The 21,133-nt window shown below is 38.4% G+C and overlaps 1 protein-coding gene across 1 annotated transcript in view; it reads right to left on the bottom strand.

Moving 5' to 3' along the window:
- The window catches only part of LOC125838326 (protein CHROMATIN REMODELING 20), a 68,649-nt gene that overhangs the window by 20,313 nt on the left and 27,203 nt on the right, over positions 1-21,133 (bottom strand). Inside the window, exons 9-14 of the mRNA XM_049517387.1 lie at positions 19,172-19,666; positions 18,418-18,716; positions 17,697-17,787; positions 17,403-17,618; positions 14,919-15,038; positions 13,103-13,269 (exon numbers count right to left, since the gene is read on the bottom strand). Of these exons, the coding sequence (XP_049373344.1) occupies positions 13,103-13,269; positions 14,919-15,038; positions 17,403-17,618; positions 17,697-17,787; positions 18,418-18,716; positions 19,172-19,666 (1,388 nt within the window). The remainder of the gene's footprint in view (positions 1-13,102; positions 13,270-14,918; positions 15,039-17,402; positions 17,619-17,696; positions 17,788-18,417; positions 18,717-19,171; positions 19,667-21,133) is intronic.

The following is a 21,133-nucleotide window of genomic DNA, read 5'->3' as shown; positions in this document are numbered from 1 at the left end:
CTATATCCGAGAAAGCAGAAGTACAGGTTGTCGATGTTGATGTAACAGAAAGAAATCACGTGGAGGCAGCTGTCCAAAATTTAAAAAAAACTAAAGTAGCATGTACTCGGCATGTGCAGATCTTTAAAAATAAAGACTTGGACAGTAGGTCAACTGGGCAGGATCAGGCGACAATTATTTTTAATAACTTCAGCCCACAGCCCAATTCTGACCTTCAAGAGGTGGTGATTGATGAATCTCTGGAAAATTACTCCAGTCGCGATGTAACTGGAAGGAAAACACCAAATCTACAGAATCTCGAGGGGACCCAGCCAAGAGAAGAAGGGTTTGAAGAAGGAAAAGAAGCGGAAATCTCCTGTTTACCCATTAACGAAGTAAATGCATGCATCATATCGGGGGAAACCTTTGCAAACGAAAACGAGTCACAACAAAAACGTCTGGAGACGTTTAATTCTGGAGAAATTTGGGATGTACAGGAGATTGAACCACTACGTACCCAAGTGCTAACTGATTCAGAACGGAGGGCAACAACATGGGTACAACAAAATCTTCTTAAACTTCACAAGATGTTTGGAGTAGATTTTCAGGGGCTTGAAGAGGAAGCACTAGTGTTGCTTAAGCAGGTTGATGCAAGCAGACATGCCAGAAGAATGGAGCAAACGATAGAAGTTAAAGGAGCAAAGCATAAGGGAGCACAAGAGTTAAAAAATTTGATAACTTTTGATGTCAAATTCTAAAGCAATGGTGATAGAAGGAAGGGGAAGGGGAAATCACATAATACTCCATGAAGATAAAATTAATCTCATGGAATGTTAGGGGGCTGAATGAACAGGGAAAGAGAAGGGTGGCACAAAACCTGTTGCAGGACTGGAAAGCAGACATTGTCTGCCTCTAGGAAACTAAATTAGAAGGCGATGTACAGGACTTAGTTAAACAAATTTGGGCAGGGAGATGGATTAAATATGCTTGTTTAGAGGCCAGTGGAACCAGAGGAGGAATCCTGATGTTATGGGATTCCAGAATGTGGGAAGGGGAAATTATGCAAGTTGGAGCCTATACTCTCTCTTGTAAATTCAAAGCTCAGACAAGCAATTTTGAATGTCATATAACCGGAGTGTATGCTCCGAATAGTAGAGTGGAGAGGAGGTTTGTATGGGAAGAACTGGCTGATGTAAGAGGCTTGATGGATGGTCCATGGGCTGTTTGTGGTGACTTTAATGTCTGTAGATTTCCTTCTGAAAAAAGGGAGTGCAACAGTTTAAACTCAGCAATGAGAGAGTTCTCAGAATGCATTGAAGACATGGACCTCATTGATCTGCAATTAAGTAGTGGAAGGTATACCTGGTACAAGGGTGATAACCATATCACAGCATCCAGGATAGACAGGATTATGGTCTCCACAGAATGGAATAATCTTTTCACCAACATAAAGCAAACCACTATGCAAAGAGTGACTTCTGATCATGTTCCTATAGCATTGTTGTGTGGACATTGGGAACAATCTAAATCCTATTTTAAGTTCGAAAATTGGTGGCTGAACCAAGAAGGATTTGTTGAAAGAATCAAGGTCTGGTGGAATGATTTTGAGTTCTATGGGAAGCCAGATTACATCTTAGCATGCAAACTCAAAGCCCTCAAAGGGAAATTGAAAGAATGGAGCAGATATGAACAAGGTAATCTAAAATTGCAAAAGAACAACCTTCTCAATCAGATGGCTGAGTTAGAATCACATCAGAGCAACAGAATTTTAACCGAGGAGGAGATAGAAAAAAAAGCCACACTTTTCATGGAGTATGAGGGGTGTTTGAAGAATGAGGAAGTGGCCTGGAGACGGAGATCAAGGGCTTTGTGGCTCAAGGAAGGGGATAGGAATACAAAGTTTTTCCACCAAACAGCTAATGCCCACAAGAGATACAACCATATTGATCAACTGGAAGTACAGGGAGAGACTATAACAGAGCCAGACAGAATTAAGGAAGAAATTATTTCTTTCTACAAAAAGATGTATATAGAACCTGAAGGTTGGAGACCCTCTGTAAATATCAGCAACCATCCTACCATTACAGAGGGTGAAAATGAAGCATTGCAGGCAGATTTTGAGGAACAAGAAGTACTTGAGTGTTTAAAAATGTGTGCTATAGACAAAGCCCCTGGTCCTAATGGATACACAATGGGATTCTTTCTAAAATGTTGGGAAATCATTAAACATGACATTATGGCGGCTCTCCACAATTTTCATTCAACTGGGATGTTTGAAAAGAGTTATAATGCAACATACATAGCACTGATTCCTAAAAAGATAGGAGCAAAGGAACTCAAGGACTTCAGACCCATCAGCTTAATTGGAAGCTTCTATAAGCTAATGTCCAAGATTTTGACCGAAAGGTTGAAGAGAGTTGTGGATAAGTCGGTAGACAAACAACAGATTGCTTTTATCAGGGGCAGACAGATAATGGATGCAGTGCTTATAGTTAATGAAGCAATTGATTCTAGAGTGTCCCAGAAGAAACCTGGTATACTATGCAAACTTGATATTGAGAAAGCATATGACCATGTGAATTGGGATTTCATTCTAAGTATGCTGAGACAAATGGGATTTGATAGCAGATGGATCAGTTGGATCAAGTTTTGTATTTCAACTGTTAAGTTTTCAGTACTCGTAAATGGGTCTCCTGAAGGCTTTTTCAGTGCACACAGAGGAATCAGGCAAGGGGATCCCTTATCACCCTTCCTGTTCATCATAGCTATGGAGGGGCTTAACAATATGTTGAAGATAGCCAAGACAACAGGAAGAATACAAGGATTTGAAGTCAGTAAGGTTGCTGGGAATAGTATGGAGATCACACACCTACAGTATGCTGATGATGCACTAATTTTTTGTGGGGCTGAGGAGGAGCAGTTGCTGATTTTGAGACTCATACTAGTCTACTTTGAAGCCATATTTGGACTACATATAAACTGGAACAAAAGCCATTTGTATCCAATTAATGTGGTTCCGGATATGGAACACCTCTCACAAACCTTGGGAGGAGTGACAGGTACTCTGCCATCAGTATACTTGGGCATGCCTTTGGGGGCAAAGTCTGGAGCCATAGACATTTGGAACCCAATATTGGAGAAATGTGAAAAGAAACTAGCCAGATGGAGATCACGGTACCTCTCCTTGGGAGGTAGATAGGAAAGGTAGATTAACTCTGATAAACTCTGTTCTGGATGCTCTCCCTACATATATGCTATCTATCTTCCATATTCCCCAATCAGTAGTTCAGAGTTTGGACAAAATTAGAAGAAACTTCTTGTGGCAAGGAAATAAGGAAAGAAAAGGCTTTCACTTAGTCAAGTGGAAGAACATCATCAGAAGTAAGATGCAAGGTGGATTAGGTATCAAGAATCTCAAAAACCATAGCAAAGCTCTGAAGGTGAAATGGCTATGGAGGTACCATCAGGAGGACCAAGCACTATGGTATAGGGTGATCAACAACAAGTATGAGGAGCTAAATAAATGGGTAACCAAAGAGGTAAATACCCCCAATGGGATTAGCCTTTGGAAATCCATCAGAATATTTTGGCCTTTTCTCAGTAATCAGTCTGCTGTCAAGGTACAAAATGGAAGAAAAACTAGTTTTTGGTATGGTTGGGTGGTATGAGCCTCAAAGATCGTTTTCCTGACATCTTTACATTGGCTCAACACCAACAGAAGACTGTCGCTGAAATGTGGACACAACAAGGCTGGGATCTGATCCTCAGAAGAAATCTGAATGACTGGGAAATTCCCAGAATACTTGAATTGTTTAAGGTTCTGGAGAATTTTCAAGGTATACAAACAGGCGAGGATTATTTATGGTGGCAAGGGCACAACAAAGGTAGTTACAAAGTGAAAGAAGGATACAAACAGATAAGTCCTGGTGGCATTCAAGACTTCAAATGGCCTTGGAAGCAAATCTGGAGGACCAAAGTGGCATGCTTTACATGGCTACTAGCCAATAAAGCAGTTTTGACATTGGATAATGTGGCCAAGAGAGGAATCTCTCTATGTAACAGATGTTCCTTATGTAGTAAGGCTAATGAGACAGTGAGACATCTCTTCTTACATTGCAACTTTACTGAGCAGCTGTGGCAGATTTTCCTTAATCTCAGAGGCATATCTTGGTATATGCCTAGCAAGATTGATGAGACTCTATTCAGTTGGGAGATGGCTGGAGTTGGGGCTACAAACAGAGAAAGATGGAGGATGATCCCTGCTAGTATTTGGTGGACTATATGGAGGGAGAGAAACGAGAGATGTTTTGAGAATAGGAACAACAACTTGCAGGAAGTAAAGCTTAAGTGTGTTTTGTTGTTCTGCTTTTGGTGTACAAATGTCTACTCCAATGAAACTGAGTCAATCATAGATGTTTTAGGATCCATTTAGATTTGGTTCAGTTTTTGGATAGATTATACTTCCTTTCTGCTTTTGTAAATATGGTTTTGCAGTACTACCTAAGTACTAAATGAAATACAAATGTTATCAGTTTCAAAAAAAAAAAAAAAAGGTTCCCAAACAATATACAGCCACAGTGCTCCGGGATAAACCAAAATATAGCAGGTCACATAGAAATGAGACTAAGGAGAAAAAATTGCCTAGTCCTATTCTTCTTCTTTTCTTTTTGTCCCAGTTAAATTAGCTAAAAATGAACTCAAGGAAAACTTATATCATATGGCAGAATCACTAACTGCTAACAATCAATCATAAACAGCATATTTCTACTGTAGAGCTGAATATCCATTTTACCCTCAATTCATGATCAAAGAGTAATTCACATATGCCGGGAATCTTTTGTTTTCTCAGGTAAATATCCCATGTTGTAGGGGCTTCAAAGAAAGCTTGTAGTTCAGGGGTGTGCAGGTTTGAAACCCTATACAAGGGGCTAGCGCGCAATGGCTTTCTCAGATAGAGGCTCGCTTCTTCAAGTTCAAGTTCTGCTTGATGCTTCTCATTTTGATAGGAGTAGGTACTTGCAGCTCGCGAGGAGATTATACAGTAAACATGATTTTCGAGTAGAATTGATATACATGTTAACCAAAAAATGAACAAAATGAATATTTGTTCAAGATGGTATCTTATTGGAACAGCCCATAACATGATTTTAGAGCAGAATTGATACTATGCATAGTGGTCTCCTTGATTTAATGAAGTCAATGTCTCTCAAGTTCAAATCCAGCAGATGTAAAAATAGTAGGTGATTCCTTATTATTGAAGTGTGTGACCATCTCATCTTATTTATTTTTATAACTATGATATCGAACCAGCTTGCGCGCACCTCGACTAATTTCACAGGATACATGCCACCTTCCACCACCAACAGGTACCAGGTAACTTTGTCCATCAAGACTAGAAGAAATGAGAAAAAGTCAATTGGTTTTTTGACTCAGCTAGAATTTGAACCAGAGACCTCGTGACTTGCTTCATTGACCACTGGGCAACACTCTTAGGTGCAAAACCATCTCATCTATAAGCTTCAGTTATTAGAGAAAGCACACTTTTATTTACTTCATTATATTTTCAACACGTCCACTAATGTGCAAACTTGATTCTTTTTTGCCAAGCACATGGAGATCCTTTTTGATAAAGGGTAGAGGTGAAGTGTGTGACTATCTCATATAAAAGCTTAAGTTGTTGCATAGAGCATACTTCTATTTACATAAATATACTGAACATTTTTCATCTATCCAAGCCTTGGTGGACAAAGTCACCTAGTACCTTTGTTGATCGAAGTGTGTGAAGTGTGTGACTATCTCATATAAAAGCTTAAGTTGTTGCATAGAGCATACTTCTATTTACATAAATATACTGAACATTTTTCATCTATCCAAGCCTTGGTGGACAAAGTCACCTAGTACCTATGTTGATCGAAAGTAGTAGGTAGCCCATGAAATTAGTAGAGGTGTGCACACAACTGGCTTGGACATTGTTTTCTTTTTATGGAATTATTGGTACTAAGGCAAACGATAAGGAAACCATTTGTTGTCATCCTCCTTAAATTTCACGATTTGTTTGCTACTCATTCATAACAACTTATTGCTTTAGCAAGCAACGAGGAGAATAGATGCATGAATCTGGCAGAATGGGATAAAGTGATCTAAGAAAGAAACAGGGGAAATTGGGCATTAAGATTTTTAGAATGCACAATAGAAGCCTCCTTCAAAAGTGGCTATGGAGGCTCAATGCAGAGGACGGGAATTTGTGGAGAACCTTAATATCACACAAATATGGGATGTTGAATCAGTGGACAACAAATGAAGTCAAAAGCCCCTATGGATGCAGTTTCTGGAGAACTATAAGAAATCAATGACCTAATGTACAGATTGTGGTAGGAGATGGAAGAAAAAATTATTTCTGGGAATATCAGTGGGTCGGCCAGAATAGCCTTAAGTCCAGTTTTCCAGTTTTGTACTCAATAAGTAGTCAAAAACAGGTTATGATCAAACAAATGTGGTCGGGGAATTTTGTGGGGGATGGGTAGCCACTGAGGAAGAATCAGAACCCAAGAACCATCTGAAATGGGCACGTATTCTGGTGGAGAATGACGGGAGATCCTTACCAAGAGAGGTAGTCATAACTCAAGGAGGAATCACTTACTATATCCCGATTTGGCCGGAAAGCAAGGCGAGATTCGAAATATCACCGGAAGTAGAGGAGGAAGTGGCTAGAGAAGAAGATGCAGGTTTATTTCCGGTTAATGTGATGACCCAGCAGATAAAAGAGAAAAGCTTCTGCAAAAAAGTACAAGTATCCCCTTTTTCTAGGGATTCTGTGGACATAACCCACATGGGAGAAAAGTGCTTGGCAGCTGGTGGACAGATTAGAGTACATGCACATGAGGAGCACGTGCCTTTTTTAAGTGATGAAATTAATGTGGGCCAAGGCCTTATGTTGGGCCAACAGTTGGAGCCCAAAAAGGGGAAAGTCTACAGTGGACAAATTGGGCCTGATCTTGCAGGCCATGTCATTTTTAATGACTTGCAAGGAAATCAGAACACACATGTAGGCTTCGATCAATTCTTCAAAGTGCTGGTGAACACTGTTGATTTAGAACAGACGCATGCACAACTTCAACTCACAAATTCGACAAATGCCTGGGACAAGGCGATATCGAATTTAGTACAAGCAGTGCAAGGGGGGACTCCGCAAGGAGTCTCCGTGATGGAGAAAGCAAGGGAGGAAAACTCTAACGGAACACTGGAAATTGAAAGCAGGATCGTTGATTCTGGCCAAAAGTCAATGATTCCAGCTGATATTCTGGAGATTGAAGAGGTGGTACCTCTTCACATTCATCAAGAACAAGCTATCATCGAAGAAGAGAGGGAGACATCAGCATGGGTCCAACAAAACATGATCAAATTGAGCAAATTACTGGGGATCGACTTCCAAGGACATGAAGAGGAGGCCTTAGAATTACTTCTACAGGTTGATAGTTGTAGACAAGCAAGAAGGATGGAATCTGTTGGCATTAGTAAAAGGAGTAGATGCAAAGGGGTGCAAGAACTTAAAAGTCTTGTCACCTGTGATGTTAAATTCAAAGATAGTGGATGCAGAAACAAGGGGAGAAAGTTGCTAAATAGTGACCCATGCAATTCAAACTAGTCTCGTGGAATGTCAGGGGGCTGAATGATAGGGAAAAAAGAAGATTGGTGCAGACATTGGTAGTTGACTGGAAAGCAGACATAGTATGCTTCCAGGAGACTAAACTGGAGGGGGAAATTACAAACTTAGTTAAACAAATATGGGGGGGAAGATGGATCAAATTTGCCTACCTTGAAGCAAGTGGCACTAGAGGAGGTATCATGATGATGTGGGATTGCAGAGCCTGGAAGGGGGAAGTTTTGGAAATTGGGGCCCATACATTAACATGTAAAATTTGAGGCACAATTTCAGAGCTTCTCTTGCCATTTAACTGGAGTCTATGCTCTAAACTGTTATATTGAAAGAAGAAAGGTATGGGAAGAAATTGCAGATGTCAGGGGTTTAATGGAAGGTCCTTGGGCTATTTGTGGTGATTTCAACACTACAAGATATGTCTCGGAGAAGAGAAATTGCAACAGGAGATCAAGAGGGATGATAGAGTTCTCAGATTTCATTGAAGATATGAACTTAATTGACCTTCAGCTGCAAGATGGCAATTATACTTGGTTCAAGGGGGACAATCACGACACAGCTTCCAGTAGTCCCCTTTGCAAAGGTTGGCCTCTGATCACATTCCTTTGGCTTTACAGGGTGGTTCCTGGATAAAAAAGAAGAATTATTTTAAATTTGAAAACTGGTGGCTTGGGACTGCAGGCTTCAATGACAGGATCAAAGAGTGGTGGAATTCCTTCAGTTTTAAAGGCAGGCCTGACTTTGTGCTATCATGTAAATTGAAGGCACTCAAACATAAACTGAAGGACTGGAGCAGGAGTGAGGCTGGCAACCTAGTGATCCAAAGAAAACAAACTTTAGAACAATTGGCTGAAATGGATATGATACTGGAATATAGACCTTTGAAAGAACAAGAATCAGCCAAGAAAGCAGATTTAACCTTAGAATTGGAGGGTCTGATTAAAAATGAAGAAGTTGCGTGGAGGCAGAAGTCAAGGGCCTTATGGTTAAAGGAAGGCGATAGGAACACCAAGTTCTTTCATAAAGTGGCAAACGCTCATAAAAGGTTCAACTACATAGACCAGCTAATGGTGCAAGGTGAATTAACCGAGGAGTCTACAAGAATAGAAAGTGCCATTATCGACTTCTATCAAAAGTTGTATACAGAGACCACTCACTGGAGACCCATCAACATGCTCAATAATTGTGCAACTCTTTCAGTGGAAAACAAGGTGAGATTGCAGGAAAACTTCACTGAGGAGGAAGTCTTAAGGTGTCTGAAACTGTGCGCATGAGCTTTCAGATGGTTTCTTCATTAAGTGCTGGGAGATTGTGAAACAGGACTTTATGAATGCCTTTCATAACTTCCATGAGCAAGAAGTTTTTGAAAGAAGCTTCAATGCAACATTCATAACTCTTATCCCTAAGAAGAAAGGTGCTAAAGAATTAAGAGATTATAGGCCTATTAGCTTGATAGGAAGCATCTACAAATTATTCTCCAAAGTATTGACAGAGAGGCTGAAAGGAGTGATCTCCAATCTGGTGGATGTTCAGCAAATGGCTTTCATCAAAGGCAGACAAATCATGGATGCAGTTTTAGTGGCAAATGAAGCAATAGACTCAAGAGTGCAGCAAACGAAGCCTGGTATCCTATGCAAACTAGATATTGAAAAAGCATATGATCATGTAAACTGGGAGTACTTGCTACGCATGCTGAAGAAGTTGGGCTTTGGGAAGAAATGGATACATTGGATTAAATTTTGTATATCCACTGTTAGTTATTCTGTGTTGATTAACGGATCACCTGCTGGCTTCTTTAAGGCTCAAAGGGGTCTCAGGCAAGGAGATCCTCTGTCTCCCTTCTTGTTTATCATTGCCATGGAAGGACTGAATAGTATGTTCAAAACAGCTAATTTGTATGGATGGATAAAGGGTTTTGAGGTAGCTAGGGCTGGGAGTGATAGCCTAGAGGTGACTCATTTGCAATACGCTGATGATACCCTCATATTTTGTGATGCTGATAGAAACCAATTGAGACATCTCAGAATAATCCTAGTGCTCTTCGAAGGCATCTCAGGCCTTCACATAAATTGGGGTAAGAGCTTTCTTTATCCCATTAATGATGTGCCCCACATGATTCTGATGGCATCTATTCTAGGAGGAGAGGTAGGGTTTTTGCCAACCCTTTATCTGGGAATGCCTTTGGGGGCCAATTCAAAGTCCATTTAGATTTGGGATACTGTTATTGAGAAATGTGAAAAGAAATTAGCAAGATGGAAGACCCAATACTTGTCAAGAGGAGGTAGACTGACTTTGATCAACTCAGTACTTGATGCTCTTCCAACATACATGATGTCCTTGTTTCCCATTCCAGCAGGGGTCATCAAGAGATTGGATAGAATTAGGAGGAACTTCTTGTGGCATGGTGACAAAGAGAAGAAAGGCTACCATTTGGTCAAGTGGAGCTCAGTCATTTGTGACAAAAAATGGGGTGGTTTGGGTATCAAGAACCTGAAAATCCAAAGTACAGCTCTAATGATGAAGTGGTTGTGGAAGTTCACCAAAGAAAACCACTTATTATGGGGAAGAGTGATTAAAGCCAAATATGAACAAGAGGATAGCTGGATGACCAAGGAAGTCAATACTCCATATGGGGTCAGCCTATGGAGGTCTATCAGATCCCTCAGGAGTGAGTTGAAAACTCAATCAAGAATCAATGTGGCAAACGGAAACAAAACCAGATTTTGGAAGGATAATTGGCATGAGGTTGGTATCATGGAACTGGTCTTTCCAGATATCTTCAACCTAGTACTTCACCAACAGTATACTATAGCTGAAATGTGGACATCTGACGGGTGGAGCTTGAATTTTAGAAGACATTGCAATGATTGGGAGGTTCAAAGAGTGGCTGATTTCCTCAGCAAACTTGATCAATTTCCTGGGGTTCAAGCTGGTGAAGATCATTTATGGTGGCAGGGCAACTCCAAAGGCATTTTTAAGGTCAATGCTGCATATAAAATTATGAACCAATCCAACCAACGGATAGCAAACTGGCCATGGAAGCAGATTTGGAGGATAAAAGCTCCCCACAAGGTATCAATTTTTGTATGGTTACTAGCAAAGGAGGCCACTTTAACAGTGGACAACTTGATGAGCAGAGGTATGACACTGTGCTCAAGATGCTTCCTGTGTAAAGAAACAGCTGAGACAGTCAACCATCTATTTCTGCATTGTCCATTCACAGCTCATTTGTGGAGAATCATCATAAACCTTAAGGGTATAGCATGGACAATGCCAGGCAAGATAACAGAGGCTCTTAGCAGCTGGGAGGGAATATGTTCACATGCAAAGATAGGAGTAGATGGAGAATTGTCCCAGCTTGTATCTGGTGGACAATCTGGAAGGAGAGGAATTCCAGATGTTTTGAGAGCTTAGAGAATGATGTGCAGAAGATCAAGTTGAACTTCATCTTACAGCTATGTTTTTGGTGTAATCAAATTTATTCTAATGATACTGTGTCTATCATAGATGTTCTAGATTCTCTATAGCTAGAAAGGAAAGACACTAGAGCTCTATTGTAAATATGGTTTCAGTACTACCCAAGTACTGTTTTGATCCTTGAAATGATACAAAGTTACTGATTTCAAGAAAAAAGACAACTACAAATCTGTTGCACATGTTCCTTTGTATTTTGGGCATTAAATGGGCAATGCCAAGTTCTACCTTGATGATGCTAAGCAGCTGGAAAAGTATTGGGAGACAGGGAGGTGATGAGAACCGGTGGCAGGTCCTACCTGCTTCTATTTGGTTGACAGTATCGAAAGAGAGGAATTCAAGATTTTTTGAAGGTACAAGCATAAATTGTCTTAATTTGTTCTTTTTTTGGTGTAGAAAGTGTGAGAAATATTAGAGAAGAATATTATTGAATTATTGCCATGTCTACATTATTACATTGAGACCCTATTTATAGACACTACAATACAATCCTTTACCAAGTAGGATACTATTTACTATTCCTATTTCTATTCCTATTTCTATTCTAAATAGGATTGTATAAACCTATTCCTATTCTACTAGGATTGTATAAACTTATTCCTATTCTAGTAGGATTGTATAAACATATTCATATTCTAACAGAAAGAATATGTGGGAAGAAATAGGAGACGTGGTAGATCTATTAGGCGATGTGTAAGATTATAGGTTATTGGACAGGGGTGTTTATACTCTTTTGGGATTTATTAAGTTCATAACTTAGCATCTTTACTGGTGTTAAGTTTTTTCTTTTAATTCAATTTTTACCTTTAAAAAAACTAAACTAAATTTTGGAAAGATAGATGGTTGGACAACACTACTCTGCAAGTCTCTTACCTCGACTCTACCAAATTGCCAGCAACCAAGACTCCTTTGTGAGCCAATACAGAGACAAAAATATTTCCCTCTAGTCAGAAGAAACCTTCAAGACTGGGAAATTAATGATCTCCTCACACTCCTACCCACCCTAGCAGAATACAGAAGTAAAGGGCTACATACAGACACAGAATGTTCTAAGGAGGAGAAATACATGGTCAAAGACAACTACTGCCTCATGAGCTCTCAGAATGAGTTGCTGGACAACTGGCCATGGAAGCATGTTTGGAAAATTAGGACTCCCCCTAAAGTAACACACTTCACATGGCTTGCTCTCAATGATGCTGTGCTTACTCATGATAACCTTTGTAAAAAGAAAAAGGTTCTGGTCAGTAGATGCCTTTTGTGCGATAGTCATCTGATAATGTCAACCACCTTCTTTTGCATTGCCCTTTTGTAGCACACATCTGGAACTGCTTCCCCAATATGTTTGGTCAACATTGGGACTTACCTAGGAACATCAAGGAAGCCTACTCTAGTTGGATTTTGTGGAAAGTTGAAAAAACGATCAAGAAGATCTGGAGACTGATTCCAGCAGTAATTTTTTGGTGCGTCTGGAATGAAAGAAATTGCAGATCCTTTGATGGGATCTCAACTCCAAGCCGAACTCTAAAAGCTAGATTCCTAGTCAATCTGTTTAGTTGGAAATTTTAGTCTCCTGTTAATAGTGTTGCAGTTTTTTGGATTTTGTTAGCTCTTTGATTCTAGCTTAGTACTCTTGTAAGGGAACTAACTCTCTTTCTTTCATCACCCTAATGCTCTTTAATGAAATCCTTTACTTCATCAAAAAAAAAGAGCAAACTAGCATAGCTACTACTGGAACACCTCTAGACATCTTCACGAAGAAGTAGCCAACAAGAAGAGAGAAACAACTAGAACTGACAAGACAAATTGACCAACAACATGCACACCATTCATGAGCTCTTTGATAGAAACCTAAAAGAACATACAGTAAGCTGCTGCTAAGTGTAATTCGAAGATATTACCACTGAGGATTCAACAAGCCTGAACAATCATATGACTCGAATTAAAAACAAAGCAACCAATACGAGCTTCATAAGAATTAAAAAGATGAGGAACCTTGGAACATCTTCAAGCATAAAGACACGGAGAGGTTTCATTTCTGATGGTTCCCATTTTATAAATTCCTGCCGCCAGTTATGCAGAACACTTACAGGCGTGACTATGAGAGCAGTTTTCAATCCTAAATCCACACTTCTCATAGCAGCATACAAGAAAGAAATCACCTGTAGAAACAATTAACATGATTGATTAACCACCCAAGGTCAATAGAACAATAAACTCTGCCAGTTTCTTAAACAAACGTTGGTTTAAAAGTCAAGTCTGCAGAGAATACAGCCCCTAATTTTCAATATTTCAAGTGAAAGTTGATTTGATTGAAGTTTTACTTGATTGAATACTGTTTGAAAACCTTTACTGTCCCCAATATCTGCCAAACTTGCAAGCCAGCATAAAACAAGTAAAAATGAATACAAGATATAGTTCATAGTAACAGCATTTTCTCAGTGTCTCTCCCCCTTTCCGAATAAAAACTATGTGTGGAAAAGGATTTAAAATGCCCTTAACGTATTGAAAATGGTTTGAAAATGCCCCAGTTCCACCTATTGGTCAGCATTGCCCGTAATGTATTCTTTAGGTTTAAAATGCCCTCTTTGAACAAAATCATGACATGGCATTAGTGGAGCTTCTAATTAAACAAGTGGTATTAAATTATTGGTCCACGTGAACTTTTAAGCCCACCCACAGAACCCGACCCGTCCATAATGAACCCAAAAAGCAAACCCCAAAGTAATATAACCTGTCAATTCCTTTTCATTTTACACCTCCATTTTCAACTTGTTCCTAATACTGAAATATCAATCAACAAACCTTCGAATAGGTCCTTTAATTAGAATCTAAAACATAACTGACAAAATCATTTAAGTGAAATTCAACGTGTATTCGGCCAAATGCGTTGAACCAATGGATCAATGTTAAAAACAGAGGCAATGGTATAAACAGAGAATGAATCCACATATCTGAATTTGACAGACATAAACCTTATGAGCCCATACTGATGCTACTAATAAAAGTCTCTCTCCTCAATTGTCCATAATTGAAATTATTTGATCTCTGATGAGACCCATATAAGTTCTTCATAAATTATAACCAATATACTTCTAGTAAATTAACCTTAAAATGCCAAGCATAAAAATTGAAGTTTCAGTCTTCCTCTGATTAAAGTTATTTTCAAGGCTTAAAACACATCTTAGCTTATTCGATATTAAGCCATATTTATGTCTACTCCATCATCATACTCTAAGGTCAAAACCCAGAGGAACCTTTTTTAGCATTCAGAAATATCAGGAATATAATAAAAATGGAGTGTAAATTGAAAGGATTGAAGGGTTAGGGTATTTTGGGATTTGCTTATTGGGTTCATTATGGATGGATCGGGTTCTGTGGGTGGGGTTAAAATTCCATGTGGACCAATAACCTAATGTCACTTGGTTAATTAAAACACCCACTAGTGCCATGTCATAATTCTGTTAAAAGAGGGCATTTGTAAATCTAAAGAAGACGTAAAGGGCAATTTTGATACAATAGGTAGAAGGAGCATTTTAAAACCATTTTCAATACGTTAAGGGCATTTTAACCCTTTTGACTAATAAAAGACCAATGGTCCATAAAGTTAACCAAAAGAAGGGCATTTTAACCCTTTCCCAAACTATGTGGAATTAGGAAATGTTAAAGAGTCATATACAATCACACAGAAAATGAGAACTTCTAAAAGTTTAGTACTCATAGGAAACAAAATGATAAGTTAGTCAGAATCAGGAAAAAAAAACGAAAATACTGCACAGCAATGTTATAATGTAATTCAGCCAAATAATACCTGAAACGTTTTACCTAGACCCATAGTATGAGCTAGGATGCAACCAAGACCTTTATCCCCAGCCTTGACTTTCCTGATGGATTGAATAATATTTTCCCACATAAATCGAATCCCAGAAACCTACAATGACAAAGAGAGTCACCAATACTTACACTATCAGAAATTTCTATAGTACACATAACACTAGATACAGAACCAAGAACCAAATAATGAGTTCGGATGACAACAGACCAATACTGAATTTTGGGTACGGCTACATAATGCAATCAACAAGACTCTACTTACATTAAATTAGGAAAGTAAGATGAGATCTTAGTCCATATTTCTATTGATTCATACAATGAATCAAGGCAAATCTACTAACTGAATATGTAAGATTTTAACTCAAAGTCAACATCCACCATGCTATCCATCTATAGGCATCAATGTATAATCTAGCAGTCAGCACTCAACACACAGTAAACAGGTTCTCCTAGTTCTATGATTAAAACAACATACACCAGAGGTTGGCAGATGTTGAGTAAATATAGAAGTGATGACAGAGTGGGACTGAACTTATAGAAAACAGAAACAATGTATGCAAAAACTTTTCTGATTCCATGTAGAAACTTGCAGCTAGTTGATTGATTGATATCTGCTGGATCAGCATACCGAAGAAGCGAAAAAACGAGAAAATGAGTGAATCAGAAAAGATGTACATCATATGCCAACTTCTTTTCCAATGTTTTATATATCTTTACTTTTATCCTACGTTAAATGGACCTGGGTGCTGGTGCCAAATTTTCCTTTTCTTTTTTATGAAAAATGTCAAATTATGATCCTTGTGGGATGTCAAATTTGGTTTAAAAATTTTACGAGTACATAGAAAGTACTGCATATGGGTACAAAAGATTTGCCTAAACAAATGTATGAAATTATTTGAGTTTTACTTGGGTATAACTAGTATTACTATAGTAATGGAGACATGTTACTTTTCTAATTAGCTGGAAAAACCAAGAAAAACTCTCTTTTCTTGGTAAAAAGCCAGTTAAACAAAAACATGACAGTAATATAGAAAAATTTCCAGCCACCATGCAGCATACCCCAACACTCCACCGTCCCAAAATAGCAAAATCTTTCAGTTCCTTTGGTTTTGAGATTTTCACATTCAAAGTAGTTTCTCTATCTTCTCCCCCACTCCCACCCCCACCCCCATCCCCTCCCCCTCCCTCCTACTACACCATAAGATGATTTAGTTGATTATCTTTGCCATGGATCTTTTCAGATTCCAACCTTGGGCTATCATTGAAGTAAAAGTCTTTTATGCCAAAAGTAAGAACGATTTGCCAGAGATTAATTAGGTGTAGACAAGATAGGCAAATAGGTATAACACTTTTTTACCAACTATTCTATCTTAGGTTTTTTCAATTTCTTTGCCCGTGAAAAGAACAACTAAGGGATCAAACTCACCGAGACCTCGACTGAATCTAACACAAAATTTGTACTAGTTCTAGGATCTGACAAAGATCCCACTGGATTAGGGTCATGTCAGGAGTGCTCCTCATCAAAGTGAAGGGTCTGAATAATGTAGCATTTAGCAAATAAAGAACAGAAGACCAAGGAGTTTCATCTTTGTTTTCTACACAGTATAAATTGGGTGTCCTAGATTACATGAATTTTGGCACAGGTCAACCTGCAGCTACATGTAAGCAACTATCCAGTACGGTTTAAAAAAACAAGGTACCAACTATGTACCTTGAATATTTTATAAGTTAGTTACTATAGTTTGAAATGATATGCTTGCTCAGTACGAGTAGTTCAAGACAAATGAGGAGCTCATGTAACATCGGGTTGGCCGGGGATTTGCAATTGGAATGGTGTTTCTGGCATTACCAGGAGGGCAATTTGTATGAAATTGTTGATAAGTTTTTCGTAAGAGTGTATTGTATTGCTTCAGAGTAATTATTGAGGGTTCCTTGGTGGAGACAAAGAAACCAAGGAACCAGAGGTTCACTGTGCCGCTCAGAAATTATGAATAGAAGGTTATGCAAACAGAAATTTGTTCAATAAAATAACAAAGCAATTCAGTTTAACAAAACAAACAACACTTGTTCCTCGAGTACACATCCTAAGAAGCATTTTCTTTTCAGGGCCTAGAATCATAAAAGAGGAAGATGACTTTAACAAATCTCAGAATATTTAAGTGCCCTTAGGGTGACATGTCGAAAGGCCAGACAACCTTTAGATGTATAAGCTAGGTAGATACCAAAAGTGAAATGTTGTCTTCTTTATGTAAAGAAATGACAAAAAATAGACATGAGATAGAGAAGATCTTAGTGATGAAGGAAAAAGGGAAAAACAGGGTCAACTTTCTCATTCTTGCAACATATTAAAGTACTACTCACAAGTTCAAAATATCAAAATTGTCATGATGTGAAATCAGTATACTACTTGAGAGGGCAAGAAAATAATAAACACGAGATCAACAACTGCATAGAAGGAGACCTGGTGAGATTTTAGTTTTGCTGAGATGCTGCGTGGAATCCTGACAGCCTCTTCCCCCTCCTCCCTCACCACATTAACTATGTAACCAGTTTCAATATCACCAAGCATTTCCAAGCTACCAGTTTCATACGAGCTTTTGCTACAACCCCCAGAATCCATGAACATAGTCTTGCTTGAAAATTTTGCTCCCAGAGATTTGAGGCGTTCTTGGCGTTCCTGCAAGTATACAGGCATTAATAAATGCCTTGAGAAGCAAGCATTGACAGGAAAATATGTGATTGCTAGGAATTTTACCTTTTCAATTGCAATCTTCCTTTTTGTCTCCTCCCCTAACTCAGTATCATCCAGGATTCTTCTAATTTTCTTTTTAGGCCTTCTCTTGGTGCTGCTTCAAGAAAACATAGTCCTTCCATTATTTTATTATATTAAGAAACATAGTCCTTCCATTATTTTCAGTCTATTTTGTAATACAGAGATGAAAATGGTAAACGCGCTGGAAAATAAGGAGGCTCATCAACCATTATAGAGCATAAATCAAATATAAAACCATTAAGTCTATTTGGGTGCAACAGAATTGGACCTCCATATATGAGGCAGAAAATACCTTTTTTTTTTCAAACTAACTGTGCAACAAAATGCTCCAGAAAAACTCTCATTGGTGTCATCAACAACCACGGAAAGAGAGAATACGATAACAGTAAACACATCAAGCATTAATACTCCCTCACCACAACACTTCTCAATTAGAACGAGACACAGCATTTTCCAAAACATGGGTGGAACTGCTTAAAATAAAATCTATTTATCTAGAGAATGCAAACTTCTTTTGTATTATTATTATGATACATGTTAAGAGTTCATGAAACTAAGAGTAGCTCGCTCAGGAACACATGTTGTATGAGCTTAATTGATTGCCTTAATCATGCAAAAATAGACAAAATTAGGGCAAATTCTAAAAATATGCAACTTAATGATGTAGGGATACACATTTATGATTATTAAGTACATGGTGTACCTTTTATGCCCGTTGATATCAGCATCTGAAGCATCTGAGTTATCTGAATCCGTGTCTGTATTTGAATCTACCAAACCTTGAGACTCCATGATCTTCTCCAACACTGAAACCAACGGATGCAGGATACTTGGGGAGCAACAGCAGCATTGCCAACCAGATGTTTTAATTCCTGATAAAATTTCTTCACCAAGGTTCCTCCTTATACACACACTACAAAATAACCTTTTGCATGATTTACAGCTTAACAGATCACTGCAACGCCCACACCATCTGCAGTAGCACTCTGAGCAATCAACATCCTGTACAATGTTAACAAGATGTAGAGTGAGAGAAACAGACCACTGTGAATCATTACATCTTGTTATTGACTGAATTTAAAGTCAACGAACATTAGTAAAAAATAACAGGTAATGACATGCATATCCCTGATTGCAAATATCCAACACTATAGCAATCTCTTAATGCGTCTAAACAGAAACTGAATTTAAAGTCAACGAACATTAGTAAAAAATAACAGGTAATGACATGCATATCCCTGATTGCAAATATCCAACACTATAGCAATCTCTTAATGCGTCTAAACAGAAACGCAGCTAAAAAATATTCAAAAATGCTATTAACACATAGATTGCATAAAAAAAACTATGCAATCTATGTGTTAATAGCATTTTGAAAAAATAGCTTTACTATAACATAGATTGCATAAATTTGAAACTATCTTTATTGTAATTAAGCAAGGATGGTTACAACTTACCTGCATCTTTGTTTTCATTGAAGATTTGCAGTCCAGGCAAAGTACAACTCTCAAAAGAGGATGTGCATGGACTTCAATAGCCACTTTATCACAAGCAGTGCAGCGAAAATTTTGCTTCTCATTGCATACAGGAAGGGAACTAACTGGAAGCACATTATCTCCATCCCTTTGTAGATTTGATTGATCTTCTGTCTCGCTCAAACTACATGTAGGAGACAACATTTTCCCAGGAAGATCTTCCTCATCACTATCTGGTGTAATGATCCGAGCCTTTTTACTTTGAGGCTCCATTTCTTCGGAGTTGTGTAAACGTTTCAATCCTTTGGCCTCAGCATCAATTTCATGTTTAGAAACTGTGGCATCAATAATTGATGTAACTTCATTGCTTTTTGGCGCATCCCCATCATCAACGGTGGGATACTCTTTCGTGTCTAAGCCAAAATCTTGAGATAAATAACCATTAGTGTCATCTGTTGTATCTTCCTGTATCTCCTCCTGGTTGACAGAACAGAGTACCAAATGAAGTAGAATATAAAATAGGAAAATCCAATAACTATGAAGGGGTCAAAGAAAATTAAACAGCCAAGCTTGTGCAATCAACTACTTTTCTGACTTGATAGAAGATTTTGCATAATCGTTGTTACCTTCACCAACATTACTGCCTGAAGAAGAAGACTTAAGGTACACAGTGAAAAAGAAGACCTTGATAGTTTTTAGTACCGTAGTCATATATAATCAGAACAATGCAATTTTGGATAGCACACCCACTTACATACATTTCCTATACAAACTCAAATGAGTAACACAAAGTCCAGGTTAGCATTCAACCTTTTTTCTTTATCCAATTATGACGGGTACACAACGCTAGCTACTCTTCAGAACTTTTATCTTCTCATTCTTCTATCCTTATTTTAATAGAGAAAACACTAGCCCCCAAGGCACTGGTTAAGTGGTAAGAGCACAGCACATGATGTGTAGATAGGCACAAGCCAAGGGCTCGTGTCTTACCACAAGCAAAAGCCTGGTATTTATGAGGTGAAGGGTGGAGGCCCATCTTCCCCCGAGTTTCAGACCATGTGTCATTGGCGCTAGGTGATTTCTCGATTACCAAAAGAGAGAGATAGAGAAAGAACACTAGTTAGTCCCATGCACGTTGTTAATAATTCCAACCATCGTGTTGACAAAAGGCACTTAAGGATTTAGAAAGGGGATTCCACCATTGGAAACTATATCTTCCTTGAATTTCAACATTTGAGGAGAAGCTCAATTGGTAATGTTCATCTATTAGAAAAAAGCAAGTTATTTATGGACATGGTTTTTGGGTTAATGGGCATCAAGAGGTAAACTATAATCCAAAACTAGTGGTTTCATCTTTCAATCGATATAAGTAAACTAAATTATAAGTTGAATCAATGATAAAGAGTTAGAAATTTGAATCATTGACAATTCAAGGTGATGAAATTAGGAAATTCTTCATACTTGAATGAGGTAAGGATACGCGAGAATAGCAAATTGTGGACTAATACGGATTGAATCTCCTTGGTAGTTAGCCCTAATTGAATACAAGGTAAAACAATTGGGAATTGAAAATATGTTTGGTAAAGATTTTTAAAAAGCTCCCAGGCACAACTCCCGAGGACATGATATAGCCTAGTTTTCACTATCTTCCTCCGGTGATCCTTCCGATCACCGGGCATCTTTTTCTTTTCTTCCTCTTTTTCTTCCTTTCATCTTTTTTCTTTCTTGCCACTGGGCTCGTTTCTTTTTCCATTATGGAAGACACGATCTATTTTGCCGTAGGGTTCAAATCATATGACATCACAAGAACATCAGGCACAGCAGGGGAATGGTATGACTGGACAGAAAGGAGTAGAAAGTCAATAACGAGGATATCTTTCACTGGCAAGGCCATGGAATGGATAACTTCGATTATGCGAGAAGCATCCAAGGCTAAGGGGAACA

Source organism: Solanum verrucosum, unplaced genomic scaffold, assembly GCF_900185275.1.
Source record: "Solanum verrucosum unplaced genomic scaffold, falcon-dt-bn FXZP01000150.1, whole genome shotgun sequence".
NCBI lineage: Eukaryota > Viridiplantae > Streptophyta > Magnoliopsida > Solanales > Solanaceae > Solanum > Solanum verrucosum.
The sequence above is the reverse complement of the archived record's forward strand: the minus strand, read 5'-3'. Positions and strand labels throughout refer to the sequence as shown.